We start from the raw sequence: 18,779 nt of genomic DNA, 5'->3' as shown, positions 1-18,779 counted from the left end.
TGTATTTCACTTTTGGGAGTCTATCGATTTGGACAGTTCTTGGGTTAGAGATTCTCGCCCATATCAGCTTTCTTTTTTCTCGTAAGTTCTCGCGCGTTTAGACATGCGCCACATTCGCGATTTAGGTGCTGGAATCGCAACCGCGGCTTACCTAACTTTTTAAAGATGCTACTTTTAACCCTCTCCCAAATCTGCACACGTGTATGTGACATGTGGAAGTCTATCGATTTGGACAGTGCTTGGGTAAGAGATTCTCGCCTATATTAACTTTCTTTTCTTTCGTAAGTTCTCGCGTGTTTAGAGATGTGCCACATTTGCGTTTTAGGTGCAGGGATCCTAACCAATGCTTACCTAACTTTTTAAAGATGCTACTTTTAGCCCTTCCCCATATCTACACACATGTATTTTACTTGTGGTAGTTTGTCGCTTTCGAGAATCCTTGGGTTGGAGGATCTCTCCCATTTTTTTTTTTCTCTCGTGTGTCATCGCGCGTTTAGAGAGGCGCCACACTCGCGATTTCGGTGTTGGCATCTCAAACTATGCTTACTGGACTTGTGGAAGATGTTAGATTTGGATCTTTCTCAAATTTACACACTTGTATTACACTTGTGGAAGTCTATCGATTTGGACAGTGTTTGGGTTGGAGATTCTCGCCCATATCAACTTTTTTTTTGCCTCGTAAGCTCTCGCTGATTTAGAGATTCGCCACACTCACGTTTTACGTGCCGGGATCCCAACCAATGCTTACCTAACTTTTCAAAGATGCTACTTTTAGCCCTCTCCCAAATATACACACGTGTGTTTCACTTGTGGAAGTCTATCGAATTGGACAGTGCTTGTGTGAGAGATTCTCGCCTATATCACCTTTTTTTCTCTAGTAAGTTTTCGAATGTTTAGAGATGCGCCACAGGCGCGGTTTTGGTGTCGGGATCTCAAACTATGGTTATTGGACTTTTAGAGATGCTAGATTTGGCCCTTTTCTTAAATCTACATACGTGTATTTCACTTGTGGAAGTCTATCGATTTGGACGTTGTTTGGGTTGGAGATTCTCGCGCATATTAACTTTCTTTTCTCTCGGAAGTTCTGTCTCGTTTAGAGATGCGCCTTACTCGCTTCTTAGTTGCGGGGATCCCAACCAATGCTTACCTAACTTTTTAAAGATGCTACTTTTAGCCCTCCGCTAAATCTACACACGTGTATTTCACTTGTGGAAGTCTATCGATATGGTCAGTGTTTGGGTTGGAGATTCTCGCCCATATCAACTTTCTTTTCTCTCGTAAATTTTCGCGCGCTTAGAGATTCGCCACACTCGCGTCTTAGGTGCGGGTATCCCAACCCATAGTTACTTAACTTTTTAAAGATGGTACTTTTAGCCTTCTCTCAAATCTACACACGTGTATTTCACTTTTGGAAGTCTTTTGATTTAGACAGTCCTCAATCTCGCCAAGACCTGGCTACGCGCATTGTGATTTTAACTAACTGTGGGTCGATTTCCGGGATCTTGGGCGATATTTCAGAGTCCCAGGGACTCCAAACTTATTCGAGAAGACTTTGGTCTTTAGAGAATTGGACGGAGAAAAAGTTTTTTAACGCCTAGTTATGAGCAGTCTAGCTGAAATATAGCCACTGTAGTGACTAGAAAATCGTTGGGACTGGGCTACGCGCAGCGTAATTTTGACCAACCTTGGGACCATTTCCAGGAACTTGGGCGACATTTCCAAGTCCCAGGGACTCTAAACTAATTCTCAAAGACTTTGGTTTTCGGTAAATTGGGCAGAGAAAATGTTTTTGAACGCTTGGTTATGACCAGTTTGGCCGAATTATAGCCACTTAGTGACTAGAAAGTCGCCGAGACCGGGCTACGCGCAGCGTGATTTTGACAAACTTTGGGTCGATTTCCAGTAACTTGGGCGATATTTCTGGGTCCCAGGGAGTCTAACTAATTGGAGAAGACTTTGGTTTTCAGTAAAATGGACAGAGGAAAAATTTTTGATTGCTTGGTTATGAACAGTCTGGCGAAAATATAGCCCCTTATTAACTCACTAAGTGGCTATATTTCGGCCAGACTGCTAATAACCAGGCGTTCAAAAATTGTGTCTCTGTCCATTTCACTGAAAACCAAAGTCTTCTCGAATCAGTTTAGAGTCTCTGGGACTCGGAAATATCGCCCAAATTCTTAAAAATCGACCCAAAGTTGGTTAAAATCACGCTGCGCGTAGCCATGTCTTGACGACTTTGAGCACTGTCCAAATCGATAGATTTCCACAAGTGAAAAACACGTGTGTAGATTTGAGGAAAGGGCTAAAAGTAGCATCTTTAAAAAAATTGGTAAGCTTTGGCTGGGATCCGTGCACAAAAAACGCGAGTAGTGAGCATCTCCAAGCGCGCTAGAGCTTACGAGAGAAAAGAAAGTTGATATGGGCGAGAATCTCCAAGACCAACACTGTCCAAATCGATAGAATTTTACAAGTGAAATACACGTCTGTAGATTCGAGAAGGGGCCAAATCTAGTATCTTTAAAACGTCAAGTAAGCATAGTTTGAGATGCCGACACCGACGTCGCGAGTGTGGCGCATCTCTAAACGCGTGAAAACACGCGAGAGAGAAAACAATGCAAATGGACAAAATTCTCCAACCCAAGCATTGTCCGAAGCGACAAGGTACCTCAAGTGAACTACACGTGTGTAGATTTGAGAAAGGGCCAAACGTAGCATCATAAAAAGAGTCCAGTAAGCATAGTTTGAGATGCCGACACCAAAACCGCGAGTGTGGCGCATCTCTAAACGCGCGAGAACTTACGAGAGAATAGAAAGTTGATATTTGCGAGAATTTCTCACCCAAGCACTGTTCAAATCGATAGACTTCTAGAAGTGAAATATGTTTGTGTAGATTTGGGGGAGGGTCAAAACTAGCATTTTTGAAGAGCCCTGTAAGCATAGTTTGGGATCCCCACACAAAAACGCGAGTTTGCCGCATTGTTAAACGGGCAAAAACACACAAGTGAAAAAAAGATATAAATGGGCAAGAATCTCCAACCCAAGCATTGTCCAAAGCGACAGACTACCACAAGTGAAATACACGAGTGTACATTTGAGAAAGGGCCAAATCTAGCATCTTTAAAATGTCCAGTAAACATAGTTTAATTAAGATCCCGACACAAAAACTGCGAGTATGGCGCATCTCTAAACGCGCGAGGCCTTACAAGAGAAAATAAAGTTTATAGGGGCGAGAATCTCTCACCCAAGCACTGTCCAAATCGATAGACTTCCACAAGTGATATATACGTGTGTAGATTTGAGGTAATGCTAAAAGTAGTATCTTTTAAAAGTTAGGTACGAATTTGTTGGGATCCCCGCACCTAAGACACGAGAGTGGCGCATCATTAAACGCGCGAGAACTTTCGAGAAAAAAGGAAGTTTATATGGGCGAGAAACTGCAACCCAAACACTGTCCAAATCGATAGCTTCCACAAGTGAAATACACGTGTGTAGATTTGAGTAAGGGCCAAATCTAGCATCTCAAAAAAAGTCCAGTAAGCATAGTTTGAGATGCCGACACCGAAATACATGTAGAGAGTGTGACGCGTCTCTCAACGCGCGAAAACACGCGAGAGAAAAAAAAATGGGCGAGAATCTCCAACCCAAGCAATGTCCAAAGCGACAGACTACCACGAGTGAAGTACAGGTGGGTAGATTTGAGAAAGGGCCAAATCTAGCATCTTTAAAAAGTCCACTTAGCAAAGTTTAAGATCCCGACACCAAAACTGCGAGTGTGGCGCATCTCTAAATGCGCGAGAACTTACAAGATAAAAGAAATTTTATAGGGGCGAGAATCTCTCACCCAAGCACTGTCCAAATCGATAGACTTCCACAAGTGAAATACACGTGTGCAGATTTCGGAGAGGGCTAAAAGTAGTATTTTTAAAAAGTTAGGTAAGCATTGGTTGGGATTCCAGCACCTAAAACGCGAGTGTGGCGCATCTCTATACGCGCGCGAACTTACGAGGGAAAAGAAAGTTGAAATGGGCGAGAATCTCTCACCCCGCTCGCGTTCTTGCGAGGGGCAGGTTCAGTTCAAAAACCGATCAGTCTAAAATGAATTCAAATGTTAATCAATTGGTTTTTGCTAAACGGTTTTAAGTGCAAAAAAATAAGTAAGACAGAGCTAAGAGGAAAAAATGTATTGGCAAAAATTTTATTTGGCCGATAGATTAACTGGGATGCATATGTTTACACTAACTGTATGGCTAGAGTAGCTTCAATCGTGTTCTGAGCTGAGCATCAATTATTCTAGTTTGCCGCTCTCAGAAGTCGTAAATCTAAGCACAATCAATTGTAGAATTGTTTCGGTCTTGCCAACTTCAAAAGCGGATTTTTGTTTCGAGTGCATTTATAAGTTATTTGTTCTTATAAGTGTTACTTTTTCAGTCATGTTTTTCTCCTCTGTTCTTTTCTTTGAATCATAGGACTGGTTATGAAGCCCGGCAAACATCAGAGGAGCAAAGAAAGACGCCAAGATTTATGTTGGAAGGTCCACGACAGTGCACAATCTTTTGTTTTGCGCTCATACTCTACGCATGAATTACGTAACCAACGCGTTTTTACTGGTTAGTTCCTCAGTACGGATTAAACAACTATTGTGTTTTGTGCACTGTCAAGGCCAAGCGAACAAAAACATACAACAAAGAACTTTGTCGGGTTTCATACCCATTCCCCTCTATTAACTATGTTTGAGTGGTCTGTCAAGAGTAATAAAGAAAACGATTAATATCCCTCTAGCCCTCCTCTCTGGCTTTTACATGACAGACAGAAAAAGAAGAAGAGGTGACAGAAGAAGAGGACTTCAGAGGAGGAAAGTTAATGAATTTACTCATTAATTCATCGAAGTATCATAACTGATATATTTCCTGCAGATATAGATACCGTTTATTGTTAGTTTTGGATTTTAAAATACGATACAAAAATGGCATGATATAAGCACGTCCACTTTGGCTTAATGGCTGATTAGATCAGTTCTGCCCGCTGGGTTTCTTATTAATGATACTACATTGTAATTATTAACGTTTCTAGATTGAATTACTACAATAAGTTGAAATAATAGCCGAAAACATTGACTGTCATAAGTTATTAACTAACTTACGTAATAAAAACTTGAATAACCGACAATCCTGACATTATACATGTAGGTCTTAGGTAAACAAATTTTTCAATCCCTTCTAAATCAGTCCTGCTGTGCACGGAGCTGGTGATCGTTAGTGAGCTAATTGAGTAACCAAGATCAAGGCTAAACGACATTATCTTGTATGTTTTTGACATTGTTGTGCAAGTGCAGTTAACGCCTGTCTACAGAACGAATGTTCTTGTAGAATGTTCAGCCCTTGGTGTTTTTTCACAAGTATAGTTATGCTTAAACAGACCCTTTTCTTAACAACAGAACAGCCCTGTTGTTTTTGTTTTCTCGCTCCACACTCCACCTCACTCATTCTCCGAAGAGCCGTTGCAATGTATAGTAGTCACATACAGCATCAAAAGCGCAGTCAATTTGTTGATTATTTAGCATCAATATAAAAGTAGGTCCGCTCTAATTGATGTCAATCATTGTTATTTGTATAGAAGCCAAAGTTAGAACAAAAAGAGAAATGCCTCGTTCTTGTTCATGGACATTGATTGTTCATATAGATGGATTTTTAGCTGCCTTGGAGTAATGATAAATTAAGTCATTTCTACTCCGCACAGAGCTTGTGACCACTGTTAAGTTTTTCAGGTATATTAAAGACCATCAGTTTCAACAGTGACATGTCATCTTTGGCCTGTAACCACTTTCCAGTATAATTTACCAGGTGTTTTGAGGCAGTAAAATAAAACGACATATCATTAGTAGAGATCTTGAAACAGCCTGCCCCTAGTTGTTTAATAACTTATTTACTAAATAAGATGTGGCATCACTCCTAAAAGTATAGTGATTTGGATATCCCAAAGTATTGCTACGAATATGCATTTGCCGTTTTATAGATATGAATTACAATTACTTTGTTCGAACAGATTGACCTTGTTGCAGCGAACTACGCAATAGGCCGTTACAGATCTTTCTTATTGATCTATACATGTATGAATTCTGTTAGAAGGTTAATGAAAAAATATCGGATTCTATGTATAACAATCTCAGTTTGTTGGCATGGTGAACAGTTAGTAGGCATCGACCTCTTTGCGAAATTTTCAATGGTCGTATGTTTTGATATTTTAGTTACTTTCTTTTTCCTTTTCCCTGATGGCCAGTGGTATTTTAAAACTGACCCTTTTTAATTAAGTCCTTTCAGTCTCACTGTAACGACGTTTCTTGTTCGGCGAATCATCCAGAACATTAATTTTGATCAAATTTAATTTCGAATTCCTTTTCGCGGTAATGAAAACAAAATCGCCGGCCTCTTTTGTTTTTTGCTTTTTTTTGCTTTGTTTTTTTCTAGTTTTAGATCCGATACAGATAATTGCCAGACATATGATGACAAACACAATTAAGTTGCCAATACGCAAAACGCGGACGTGCGGAACTGCTTGCTTTCACAGGCAATATATCAGCTGCTATTTTTATATTATCATTTCCCGATGCTAACAATAGGCGTTCTTTCTATCGGTTAAGCAGTTTTGTTATTTTATCACTTTTTTTTGGTATCATTGTCAATCATACTCCTAAGTCTTCTTGTTTTATGTTATCTCCTCTCTTTCATTTCTCTCGTGTAAAACGACAGAAGAGTTGGGTAAGTGGAACCGCCATCTCTTATTAATATCAACCGAAATTTAATTAGTTGTCGGGCCAACCTTTAATTGCTCCGTCTGTACATCCTTGTTCGAAGTAGCCGTCGCTGCCCCTTAATTTTTTTTTCTTTTTTTTTTCTTTTTGTAAAAAAAAAAAAATCCACGTTTAGTATAATTTCCTGAGGTATATATAAGAATTGGAATTTCTAATTGATAGAAAAGCACGGCTTATGACGGTAAATTCACCGTACTAGGCGGTGAATATAACATTTCTTAGCTTAGTTAATAAACTCAAACATGTCGGACAGTTGGTGAATGAAATTTTCATTTATTCGAAAGACATCACTCCAAGTCAAGGATCGATATTTAAAGGATGGAGAATTTTCAAAATGACTGCTGTCAATCTTGGACAAAAAAAAAAAAAATTCAACTGGTATTCACAGCATTCAAGAGTCCTAAACGCAGTAGTTACGTTGATCGCAAGCAGCTCAGTTCAATTGACCCAACTTTATTTTTTCTGCAAACTGAAGCTGCTCATTTTTAGGCCATGATGACAACTGTGAATGAAGTCAACAACGATAAAACAAAGATACCGGATGAATTACTTTTCGTTATTTTTTGCTTGTTTGTTTTAATGCCGAGATTTATGTGTAAATTGATTCACAATCGATGTACATGAAAACTTATTCAAGACTACAGCCGCATAGATGAATGTAAACGAGCATTTTCGTCTGTATTTTTATGGTTTAGAACGTTATTTATTTTATAGTCCTTGATATTAACCTCTGAAAATTATTCTAAAACAATTATTCGCCTCAGCCTCATTGAACATTGGTGAATAACTGATATATATCGGAGTAGCCAACTAAATGAGTTTGAATTAGTCCGAGTCTATCTAGAATATATACTTATGTATTTCTGAGTGTATGATACCTAATATTTTATGTAATGGAGGTTTTTAATTAATCAGGCAGTTTTCGTTTGTAGCGAAAAAATGGCTGTGCTTTTGATCAATTGATGCTATGTCTCACTCTGAAATGAAACATATTTGATAACAAAATGGGGCTTAATGGGGCAAAAAAACAAAACTAAGTAATTATATACTCATTGGCGATCTTATTTCAAGCAATTAGAATTAGGCTCTATTGGAACAGAATGGTTGACCCTCTTGCTGCGAACTCGGCAATAGGCCGTCACAGCCCTTAACTTTTATGGATTTAAATTTTTATGGATTCTGCTGGAGGGTTAAGAAAAAAAAAAAAGATTGAATAATGTTTTCCAGATATATTATTGGTCAGTTGAGCATCGCACGTCTACAAGTGTCAGTTTACTTTTCTCTGTGCATGGTCAAAAGTGTTGCAGAGCTCTTAACAAACAACGATTTTGTTAAAATATCATGTAGCAACGTTTCTTGCGCAGAGGCTTTCTTAAAGAGTTTGATTAGAAATCCAGCATCAGTCTCACCTCTTTGTTATCGTGTAACAGAAAAAAAAAAATAACATCCGACATCTATTGTTTTCCAAGTTTTGCTCCCATACAAATGTGATATGATTGATAACACTTCCAGGATGATTTGATCATGTATTCGCACGAATGGCGTCGACAAACCCATTAAACGTCTTTCTTAGACATTTTAGGGGTGGAAACATGAATATATGTGCCCTATGGCGTAGCCAGATGTGCAAAATGTGCCATATGGGGTAGCCATATGTGCCCTTGCATGTTGATAAACTGATAATTTTAACGACGGAGTGAACTGGTTGCAGCATAAGGATTCCGATTGTTTTCGAGAATTAATGGCAATATGCACAAGTACATTCATCGAGAACAACTGCTTAACTTAACGTGTTTTTTTTTTTTTTTTGATATACAGCGGATCGATAACACACTTATACTTAGAACAGTGAAGACTATCGCTCACCAACCCTTAACCTTTTGTTTAGATTCTTTGCTTTGAAGGTCGGGTGGTGGAGTGATTGATAACCGTTGCAAACAGTTTTGACACTTTAACATTCTTGATGGTATTTCTGTCAATTTAATCGCTTTTTTTCTCTTCGTTTACATGTTTTTGTTCTTTTTAGAAAAAAAAAAAAAACGAGGAATGAATAAGGCGAGGAACAACGAGAGATTGTCTCTCCCTTCCCTTCCTCGCCTATGTCCCCCTCGTTTTTCGCTCGTTCGCAACTTTTTTTTGCTCGTGCCCAACTATCGAGGGCCTGGAACAGGCTATAGAGGCATTGACTACCTACTTCTTTGATCCAATTCAGGATATAACAGATCTTGGCACATACAAGCCGTAAAGACACCTCTAAAAAAATGCACTCGCCCGTCAAAAGGGGCGTTTAGTGTACGAGGAACCACCTGTGCATTGCTGCCTAGTTGCTGCTGCTGAACTATAGTTCACCTACGCCTTTACTCTCCCAAGGTTTGGGAAAATAGTTTTTTTTTTCTCTTTTGCATACCCTTAGTCGGTCCTCACAGCAAACTGCTCCTAAGATGAGTGATTCGTTGGGAGACCGAAATTAATTCTTCTCGACTTGATCAACGTTTTTGAACAAATTTCTGCTTTGATTCGTTTTCTGTGTAACGAAAACAGAAATCACTGACATCTATATTCCATTTTCTGGCAATTTCATATATGATCTATAACGAAATCATTAAGCTACCTTAAGCCAAAGCGTACGTGCTATCAATTTTAATTTCGATACGGATGATTGCATTGCTATGCATGATCGATAACAAACCCACTTGATGGGCTTTTAGGGGCAATATATCACTGCCATTGTTGTTTTATCTTTACTTTATATTAAAAAATGTCAATTAAAAAAAAAATTACTGGCCACCGGCGAAAAAAAAAAGGTAAACTGAAACATCAAGACATACCACCGTTAAACATTTCGCAAAGAGGTCGATGCTTATTCAGTATTCACCGCGCCAACAAACTGAGATTGTTATATACAGAAGCCGATATTACTTCTTTTTTTTTCATTAACCTTCCATTCCAACTTATGTCAATCAGTAAGAAAGATCTGTAACGGCCTATTGCGTACGTGGCTAGAAGAAGGTCATTTCTTTTTGAATAAAGTCATTGAAATTCATATCTATAAAACGGCAAATGCATATTCGTAGCGGTATATTTGGATATTTAAACCAGTAAATTTCCAGGAGTAATGCCATATCGCATTAAGTGAATAAATTAATAAACAACTAGGGGCAGGTTGTTTTAGGCTCTCGATCTGCTAATATCGAGAAATATCGTTTTACCTTATTGCCTCAAAACATTATTATAATTTCATGATTGTTACAGGCCAAATATGAAATGTTACTGTTGAAACTGATGGACTTTAATTGATGGTTAAGTGGTTGAGATAAATGTTGGACATGTTCTCCGTAGAATCGTAACACCAGGCTAAAATTGCTATGCCGATAGAAAGATGCTCAGAAAGAAATATTTTGGGGTACACAACGAAACGCGCATACATCAGCCTGTTTCATTTTATTCGAAGCTTCTCTATGGTTTCTCTCAGTTTTCCCTCCTAAGCAGAACGATATCTAAAAGTTTGGTTCTCATATGGCGTAACGACTTGCTAAATTGTAACTTTCATGACAAACGTCTTCTACATTTACACTTACTGAATGATAGTGATTCGTTGTCAACCTACGGCTTCTAAATTTGTTGATCATGAGTTTTTTGGTTGACTGTAGAACCAAACCAATTTTGGGAACATAATGTATTGGGTACCTTATACATATGCTGGATAATGAAACGAAAAAAAAAAACAAAAAACAAAAAACAAGAATCAAAATGCAAAAAGACGTTGTAAACTGTATTTAAGGTGCAGACGTTTGTTGGTAGAGACCTTTTTATTTCCAAAAACTCCGAGTAAATCAAGGACTATAACAAATCGAAGACTCTCTTCCACTGCAAAATGCATAGTTGTTTTAGCTGTGAATTCATAGCTAATTAGAACAGTTGGTTGCTTTTCTTAGGTTTATTTTTATTTTAACCCTCAACCGTTTTAGAGAAAAAAAAAAAAAAAAAGTAGGCACCATGCTTTGTCAGTGTATACCAATGGTCTTGATGTTCTTTCGCCTGTTGTTTTTTCACTTTTCTTTCAGGACTCTCATTTTTTCCGTAGACTCATTGCAAGGGTACTCAGTAAGAGTTTTACCACTTAACTGTCAACACATTAAGAATAAAATTTACGAATTATGCACTAAGGTTGTCGCCGGTCGGTCATTTTGAAAATAATGCTTCTCGTTTTTCTTGGCACGTTGTCAATTTGAGAATTTACAAGGTTATGGATGAGTGAGGGTGCAAGCAAAATCGATCTCGCTCTTCTTAAAACTATAAAATAATGATTTGTTTCGCCGGCAAGTACATTTTTAATTATCTGACACTCCAATGCAAGGGGTGACTATTCTACAAGCCTATACATATGGACAGGCGTTGACTGCTCTTCTACAAGTACAGTCTCTTGAATTGCGTTGCATGTTTACCAGTCAAGAACGGCAATTGCAAAATATTTGTCTGCTTTTTATTTGGATTAAGAGTCTTCTTTAAACAAAGTATATAACTGTCTTCAAAAACATTACCAGAGAAGAAACGAAAACCTTAACGCGGGGCGATTACAACTAACATTGCAGAAACACCGTTCTAGTATTCACTGTTTGCGCTTACGATCAAGTATGAATGAAATTATCGTGTTTCCTCAGGGCTACATGTCAAACTCACCAGTGTTCACAAGGTCTGTGCATTACAGAAATGACTTGGTTTATCTTATTTTGTTTTTCCAAATAAGCATTTAAGTATCATAGTTGTTACTTAAGTTATATAAGTTCATGTTACGCTAAGGTAACAAAAAATCGACTTATTTTAACAATCAATGTCCATGACCAAGAACGTGGCCTTTCTCTAATTGTTTCAGTTTTAGCTCCTACACAAATAACAATGATTGACAACAAACTCAATGAGGGTAACTGGTTTACTTAATACTTGATCAAAGCGGACGTACTTTTAGATTGATGCAAAATAATCAGCAAATTTTAAGTTTTGACTCTGAAATGACTGCGCTTTTGATGCTGTATGTGACTACCATACATTGCGACGGCTCTTCGGAGAATGAGTGAGGCGGAGTGCGGAGTGAGAAAACAAAAACAAGAAAAAAGATGCACTGCTGTTAAGAAAAAGGTCTGTTTACGCATGACTATACTTGTAAAAAGAATGACACAACAAGGGCTGACCATTCTACAGGAACATGCGTTCTGTCGACAGGCGTTAACTGCCTTTGCACAACAATGTCAAAAACATACAAGATAATTTCGTTTGGCCCTGATCTTGGCTACTTAATAAGTTTACCGACGATCACCAGCTCAGTGCAGAGCAGGACTGATTTAAAATTGAGTGAAAAATTTGTTTACCTATAAGCGACATGTATAATTTCAGGACTGTCGGTTTTTTCAAGTTTTTTATTTCGTAAAGTAAGTTAATAACTTATGACAGTCAATGGTTTCGGCTATTATTTCAACTCATTGTAGTAGTTAAATCTAGAAACGTTCATAATTACACTGTAGTATGATTAATAACAAACCCAGAGGGGAGAACTGATCTAATCAGCCATTAAGCCAAAGTGGAAGGCCTTTTTGCACTACATTTTTTAATTATGATTATATTTTGACATCCAAAGCTAACAATAAACGGTATTTATATCTGCATGAATTATATCAATCTTGACACTTAGATGAATTTATGAGTATCATTGTAAATGCATGAACTTTCCTCTTCTGAGTTCCTCTTCTTCTGTTAAAATTACCTATTTTTTTCTTTTCTGACTGTCATGTAAAAGCCGGAGGGGAAGGCTTTAATGTAAACGATTTTTGTGAAGTGGCATTTAATTATTTCATCAGGTGTCTCGGCAGGTTAAACTGTTTTGTTTGTACGCCTGTATTGGTGTTGACGTGGGAAGGACTGCCCTTTGACGCTATATGTGACTATCACAATGTGACGGTAGTTAGCTGCTCTGAGAGAATTAAATTTCAATCATTTTAACTCTTTTTTTCTTTTCCGTGTATATCGGCCAACAGTAGTAAAGAAAGCGATTAATAACCGCCGAAAACTCGTGTCAAGGGTAAAAGATGGAGCCGGGATAAACATTGTTGAAGACATCTCGTTGTGTTTATATTACATCCCTTTCATAATTAGTATTGGAGCTAACCGCACGTAAATGACGATTACACTCCTGTTGAATTAAAATATCTGTGAAAATGGGTTTGCTGCATAAGTACATAGTCAACCGAGGAAACGGAGATATTACATGCAGATAAATAAACAAATAAAATCCGCGAACGTATAACACAATCAGACTTACATCAAATAACGAAAAATGGCAGAGCAAGTCGAAAGATCAGCAGCCTCTGTCTGTTCCACAGTCTCAGTACCAAACTGCTGTGATTCGATTACTTACTTACTTAAACAATAGAGCAATAAAGCTCCCTACAGTATTGGGAACTTTTAAAGCAAAACATACAAATCACTGTGACTATCTTGTTTGCACGTGGTAGCCCTTAGATTATAGATAGAAGAAATAGAATAAAATTTGTGCTAGCTATAAGTTATATAAGTATTCTAGGTAATTGCATATCTTTCTAAAGTTTAAGTTCGAAAAATGAAGGTATGTTTAGATCTCTTTTTATTTCATGTCGTTGTTTACATTCTTTTTATTGATAACAAACCCAGCGGATAGCAGCTGCACTGATTCAATATTTTGATATTTTCAGACTTAAGCTATAATGCTAATTGTGAGGGTTGTTTGTATCAGTTAAGCAATTTTGATACTTGGAGACACTTGACAGTAGTATCATTTTCAATTTTTAGCTCCTTTTCTTGTTTTTAGTCTCCCAGTGTTTTTCAGTTACCCCTTCTCTTTTTTGTCAATGGTATAAAAGCCATTGTAGAGTCGCTTTGTGGCAATGCCTTAGTGAAATTTAATCAGCTGTTGTGATAATTTCAATTGTTTTGTCATTATACAACAGTGTTTGAAGTAGCCACTTCGGTAAAATTCCTTCGATTATTATTAGCTATTCCATTTAGTAGTCTGTACTTCATTGCACAGATAGCTTAGGTAGATAACTAATTAGAATGCCTGATCTTGACCATTTGGACATATAATAAACATTGCACTGTCTTCATGCTTGACCCAAGACACAGCACATTTCAAGATCCCGCGACAGCTGATTTAATTTCGGTCAATAAAAGTCATTGCCACAAAACAAAACAAGAGGCAAAAACAAAGCAAGAAAAAAAAAAAAAAAAAAAATAGCGTGGGACCTTTACTAAAGCGGTTACTTCAAAAACTGTTGTATAGCGACAAAGCAATTCAAGTTGTCGCGACAACTGATAAAATTTCGCATTCCCTAAGGCATTTATTTATTAAACTTCGCTTAACTAAAATATTTATTAGGCAAAGAGACCTCTTCAACCTAGAGGGCAGCTTCACAAATAAGATAGTCCCAGTAATTCGGATGGTTGCTTTATCGATTTTCTCACTATTGCACTGAACGATATTGTTTTCGTTTTTTTTAACTAGAAAATGGAATCAGTAAGTAATCGAATCGCGGCAGTTTGAGACTGAGAATGTACAATGCAACAGAGGCTGTTGATCTCTTGACTTGCTCTCCGTTTTCCGTCACTGGATGTAAGTTCTGATCGGTAATTGCATGTTCTTGTTTTTTCTGTTTTTGTTTTGTTTTGTTTTTTATTTTTTTTGGTTTTGGTTTTTGTTTTTTGCTTTTGTTTTGTTTGTTTGTTTTGTTTTGTTTTGTTTTTGTTTTAGGCGGTAAAATGACTTACTTTCGATGTCGGCTACCTTATGAAAAGACCAAATTAATTAAGTTTCCTTTTCTAATCTTGTTTAATTACACCTTAAGGTTTTAATTGAACAAGGATTTGTGTAATTTTACTCTCCTTGTATGGATGCGAAGAGACATCTAGATCTTGTCAGCTTTGTTGTAAAGTCTTTACGGCTTGTGATTGGTTCAAGTGAATTTAGGGTGTGGCATTAAGATTTATAACAGCACCTCTCAGAGTTGAGGTCTCATTCGCCCTGGTGATTTGGAAGAGAGCAGATCGAGAACAACAAGAGCTGTAAGACTGATATCTTACGTTACGTTTACCATCATGGTAAGTGTTGCACAGGAGAAAAGGTTGTACTTCAATTTCACAAATTCACAGATCTGCAATTAATCCCAATTTCATTCCACAGAGTGTGATTAAACCAGAAATGAAGATCAAGCTGCGTATGGAAGGCACTGTAAACGGGCATCCGTTTGTTATTGAAGGATTGGGAGACGGCAAGCCTTTCGAGTAAGTAAAAGCTTAAAGATGTTTAATCATCGTGGTCAGTTGTACGGTCGTCTCCTTTCGAGCAGTGCTTAGTTTAGTTAGACTGGAGAATTCGACTAAGCCGTATTTCTTTCGGGATATTGCCTCAGATGCAGGCTCTACCTTTCTTCCCTTAGAGCTTGCGACCATTAAGGTGACGAAGAACATAGCGAGAAAATCTACATCAAGGCTTTCAACGTGTTTTTTTTTTTTTTTTGTTATCCTTACATTGAAAACGATACCTAAAATGTACTTAGCTTCGCTCTATGTTAAAATAATTGCAGGGCTAAGGATTGGTTTTCTTCTGTTTAATATGCCAATTCCGGCGTAAGCTCTATTTGCCATACATTTGTAAGCCAAGCAAATTACTGGCCGGGGCTATACCAGACTGTTAAGTGCCAAGTTATAAAAACCTCTTTATTTCTAGTTAATCAAGCGATTCCTACCTTTATTTCTCTACCTTATTTCTCTTTTGGTTTCTCTTTTCTTTTCCACTACAAAAGAGTGTATCCTGCCACATTAAGAGTCGTTGAGTCGTCATTAGTGTCAAAGAAAGCACAGAAAAAGTGAGCACCATTTCAAAGAGCGAGCAATTCAGTAACTCGGTCAATCGGAACGTACTGTACTGTTTCATGGTGCGCGTAAAACAAAGCTACCAAGAGAACAACAATCGTACGGTTCTGAATGTTTGACGTCAGACTCTCAATGTCGAAAGCAAATATTTTCTTGATTAATTTGGGCTTTATAAAGTAACAGAATGAATGCTGTTGCACCAAGAGAACGAGCTTAGCTGAAAATTTCAGAACTGTTCTTTACACTAATCAGCTTAAGTACATCTCTGTCTTCGTATTTTTCTCAGGACTCTGTGACAGAACAAAACTAATGCATTGCATATGAACAGACTTTACCTTACCTTTGGTTTCCTGTTTTTGTGTTTCAGGGGAAAACAGAGTATGGACCTTAAAGTCAAAGAAGGCGGACCTCTCCCTTTTGCCTACGATATCTTGACAACAGCATTCCATTACGGCAACAGGGTATTTGCTGAATACCCAGACCATATAACAGACCATTTCAAGCAGTCGTTTCCTAAGGGGTATTCTTGGGAACGAAGCCTGACTTTCGAAGACGGGGGAGTTTGCATCGCCAGAAACGAAATAAAGTAAGTAAAATGTAAAGCTGATCTGCTCTGTGCATGGAAAAAAGTAGCACTGTGTTCCAGATTGATAAAATTTGTTCAGTTCCAAACCCATTAGTGTCTTATCGCCTTCTTGTTTTGATGATCCTGGAAATTGTCATCATGAAATATTTTGAACTAGAATTTAGATATCTTTTAATTCTTAAGTGTCAGTGTTTATATCAATAAGGACCAAAATAACAAAAATTGCTTCTGGTATCACTGCCGTGCCCCTTGTACAGGGGCACTTATATCTTATTGAACGAGTTTCTATTAAACTACATTGCAAACCATGCCTTTATTTAAATCCTTTTCTTGTATCTTTGCTTACGTATCTTTGGTAAAGCTGAGTATGTGTCACTTCTCTTTGATCAGAATGGAAGGCGACACTTTCTATAATAATGTTCGATTTGATGGTGTCAACTTTCCCCCCAATGGTCCAGTTATGCAGAAGAGGACGGTAAAATGGGAGCCATCCACTGAGAAAATGTATGTGCGTGATGGAGTGCTGACGGGTGATATTACCATGGCTCTGTTGCTCAAAGGAGATGTCCATTACCGATGTGACTTCAGAACTACTTACAAGTAAGCTTTCCTCAAGACATAGACAATTCTTGGTGGACAATGTAAGAACAGAATCAGTAACCTAAGCTCTGCCTTCTTGATTATGGATGTCCCTTGTGGAGATTGCGGTTGAAGACGACTCCAAATTTAGCTGGATCACAAAGTTTAAAACCACCCATTGTGTATGTACCCATCACGTAACCTTACCTACACGTAGGAGAGAAAGATAAAGTCTTTTTATCATGTCAGTGAAGTTTCGGAAGCAGGTACTGATTGGTGATAGGTGTTTTTATGAGGAAAATAGTTTAATTGTATCTCTTATAAGATTACGCACCCAGCCCAGTGTCACTGATCCGGATTGTTTTTCCTTTACAGAGCTAAGGAGAAGGGTGTCAAGGTGCCAGGCTATCACTTTGTAGATCACTGCATTGAAATATTGAGCCATGACAAAGACTACAACAACGTTAAGCTCTATGAACATGCTGTTGCTCATACTGGGTTGCCAGGTAACAAACGACAATAAGACAACAACTTGTTTTTTGGAAACTTAAAATGTGAAACCGTTTCCATAAAGATGAAACAATACTATCTGATTTTATAGCCTAAGTAATTATTACAATGGAAACAATATCTCTGTAGCTACCCGACTGAGGCATAGGCAGCGTCCATCTGTGCACATTTAAGTATTTTACTTGGTTCTAGTTATGAGTTTTGGGTTTTAGAGAGGAGTGTTTTTGAGGTTTCGTGATCTGCCATTACTGATAATGGAACTGACGCATTTGGCCCCTTCCATTTTGGGACATCGTGGCTCGGTTCTGACACCTATACTTGCGAAAATACCTTCAGCTGATTTTACAATTTCCAGTAAATGCGTTACTTGAAGAACTGCATGGAATAAAGTTCTGATGTATCCTTTAGATATAATCCATCTTTAGTTCAGAATATTTATCTCAATGTGGGCGCTGCTTCTTGTTTACAGTATCATATAGCACAGTTGAAAGCTGATGTCGGGATTTAACTATTTTTTTTTATTTGATTGAACTTGGGTTTCTCTACGGTAAATGTTTTCTAGCAGCATTTAGTGTTATTACTTGCCAGTGATAGAATGAATGATTTTAGGATTGTATGAATTTTTAGTGATTGAATGATTTTAGGTGTAAGTTTAACATAAGGGGAAGATATGGTAAGTGACTAAAATAGCGTGATAAACATATGCTAGCAATTTTTTAAGCTTTTAGTTGTTACGGAACGATAATGAGTGTGTGTGCATCTAATTAAGCGTTCGAAAATACATATAATCAGCAATTGTAAGAAGAGTATTTTGAAAAGGAGGCATACTGTATGTGAATAATAGAGAAGAACTTTCTGAGAAGAGTAATCCAGAGAAGAAAGAAAAAGGTCAAGGATCGAAAAGAGGATATTGAATAAATCTTGTAGTTGAACTTGTTTTGGTTGTTTTACAACAAGGGGTACCTCGCTCGCTGGGCTAGTTCCCCCAAAGGGCGCTCTACATCGGCAGCACCCTCTTGGATGAGAATAAAATTGTTCTCGAAGCCAAGTTTTGTGGAATTTTCTTTCTTACGGTACTGGCTTGTGGAAGAGTGACTTTTACGGTAAATTCAATTAACAATTCAAATGTTAAATAATTCTTCCCTATTCTTCTCACTTTCTGTTTTTATTTAAAACTGTAAAGTACAACATGAATGGTTTAAGACGTAAAACAGACTGAAATAAGTTATTCAGTCAGACAGTCAGTCAGTCAGTCACTCATCCCAGCCTTCTTTTTTTTTTTTAAGTCAGTTCAATTAACTTACAAATTTTCATTTAGGCGTGATGAAATTTATTGCTTTATTCGAAGTATTTCTGTGAAAACAAAATTGGATTTGGTAGAATTTTCAACTTCTCGTT

At 37.6% G+C, this 18,779-nt stretch overlaps 1 protein-coding gene across 1 annotated transcript; it reads left to right on the top strand.

The window, feature by feature from the left end:
* The first annotated feature begins 14,996 nt into the window (after positions 1-14,996).
* On the top strand, positions 14,997-18,429 carry LOC149113275 (GFP-like fluorescent chromoprotein cFP484). Its single transcript, XM_089288226.1, has 4 exons — positions 14,997-15,115; positions 16,074-16,292; positions 16,683-16,892; positions 17,247-18,429. The coding sequence occupies exons 1-4, from the start codon at positions 15,033-15,035 to the stop codon at positions 17,392-17,394; spliced, it is 660 nt and encodes a 219-aa protein (XP_089144352.1). The 5' UTR covers positions 14,997-15,032; the 3' UTR covers positions 17,395-18,429.
* Positions 18,430-18,779: the final 350 nt, after the last annotated feature.

Source organism: Orbicella faveolata, unplaced genomic scaffold (genome assembly GCF_042242905.1).
Source record: "Orbicella faveolata isolate gen_17 unplaced genomic scaffold, um_ofav_v1 contig_15, whole genome shotgun sequence".
NCBI lineage: Eukaryota > Metazoa > Cnidaria > Anthozoa > Scleractinia > Merulinidae > Orbicella > Orbicella faveolata.
This window is presented reverse-complemented; position numbering and strand designations above follow the sequence as displayed.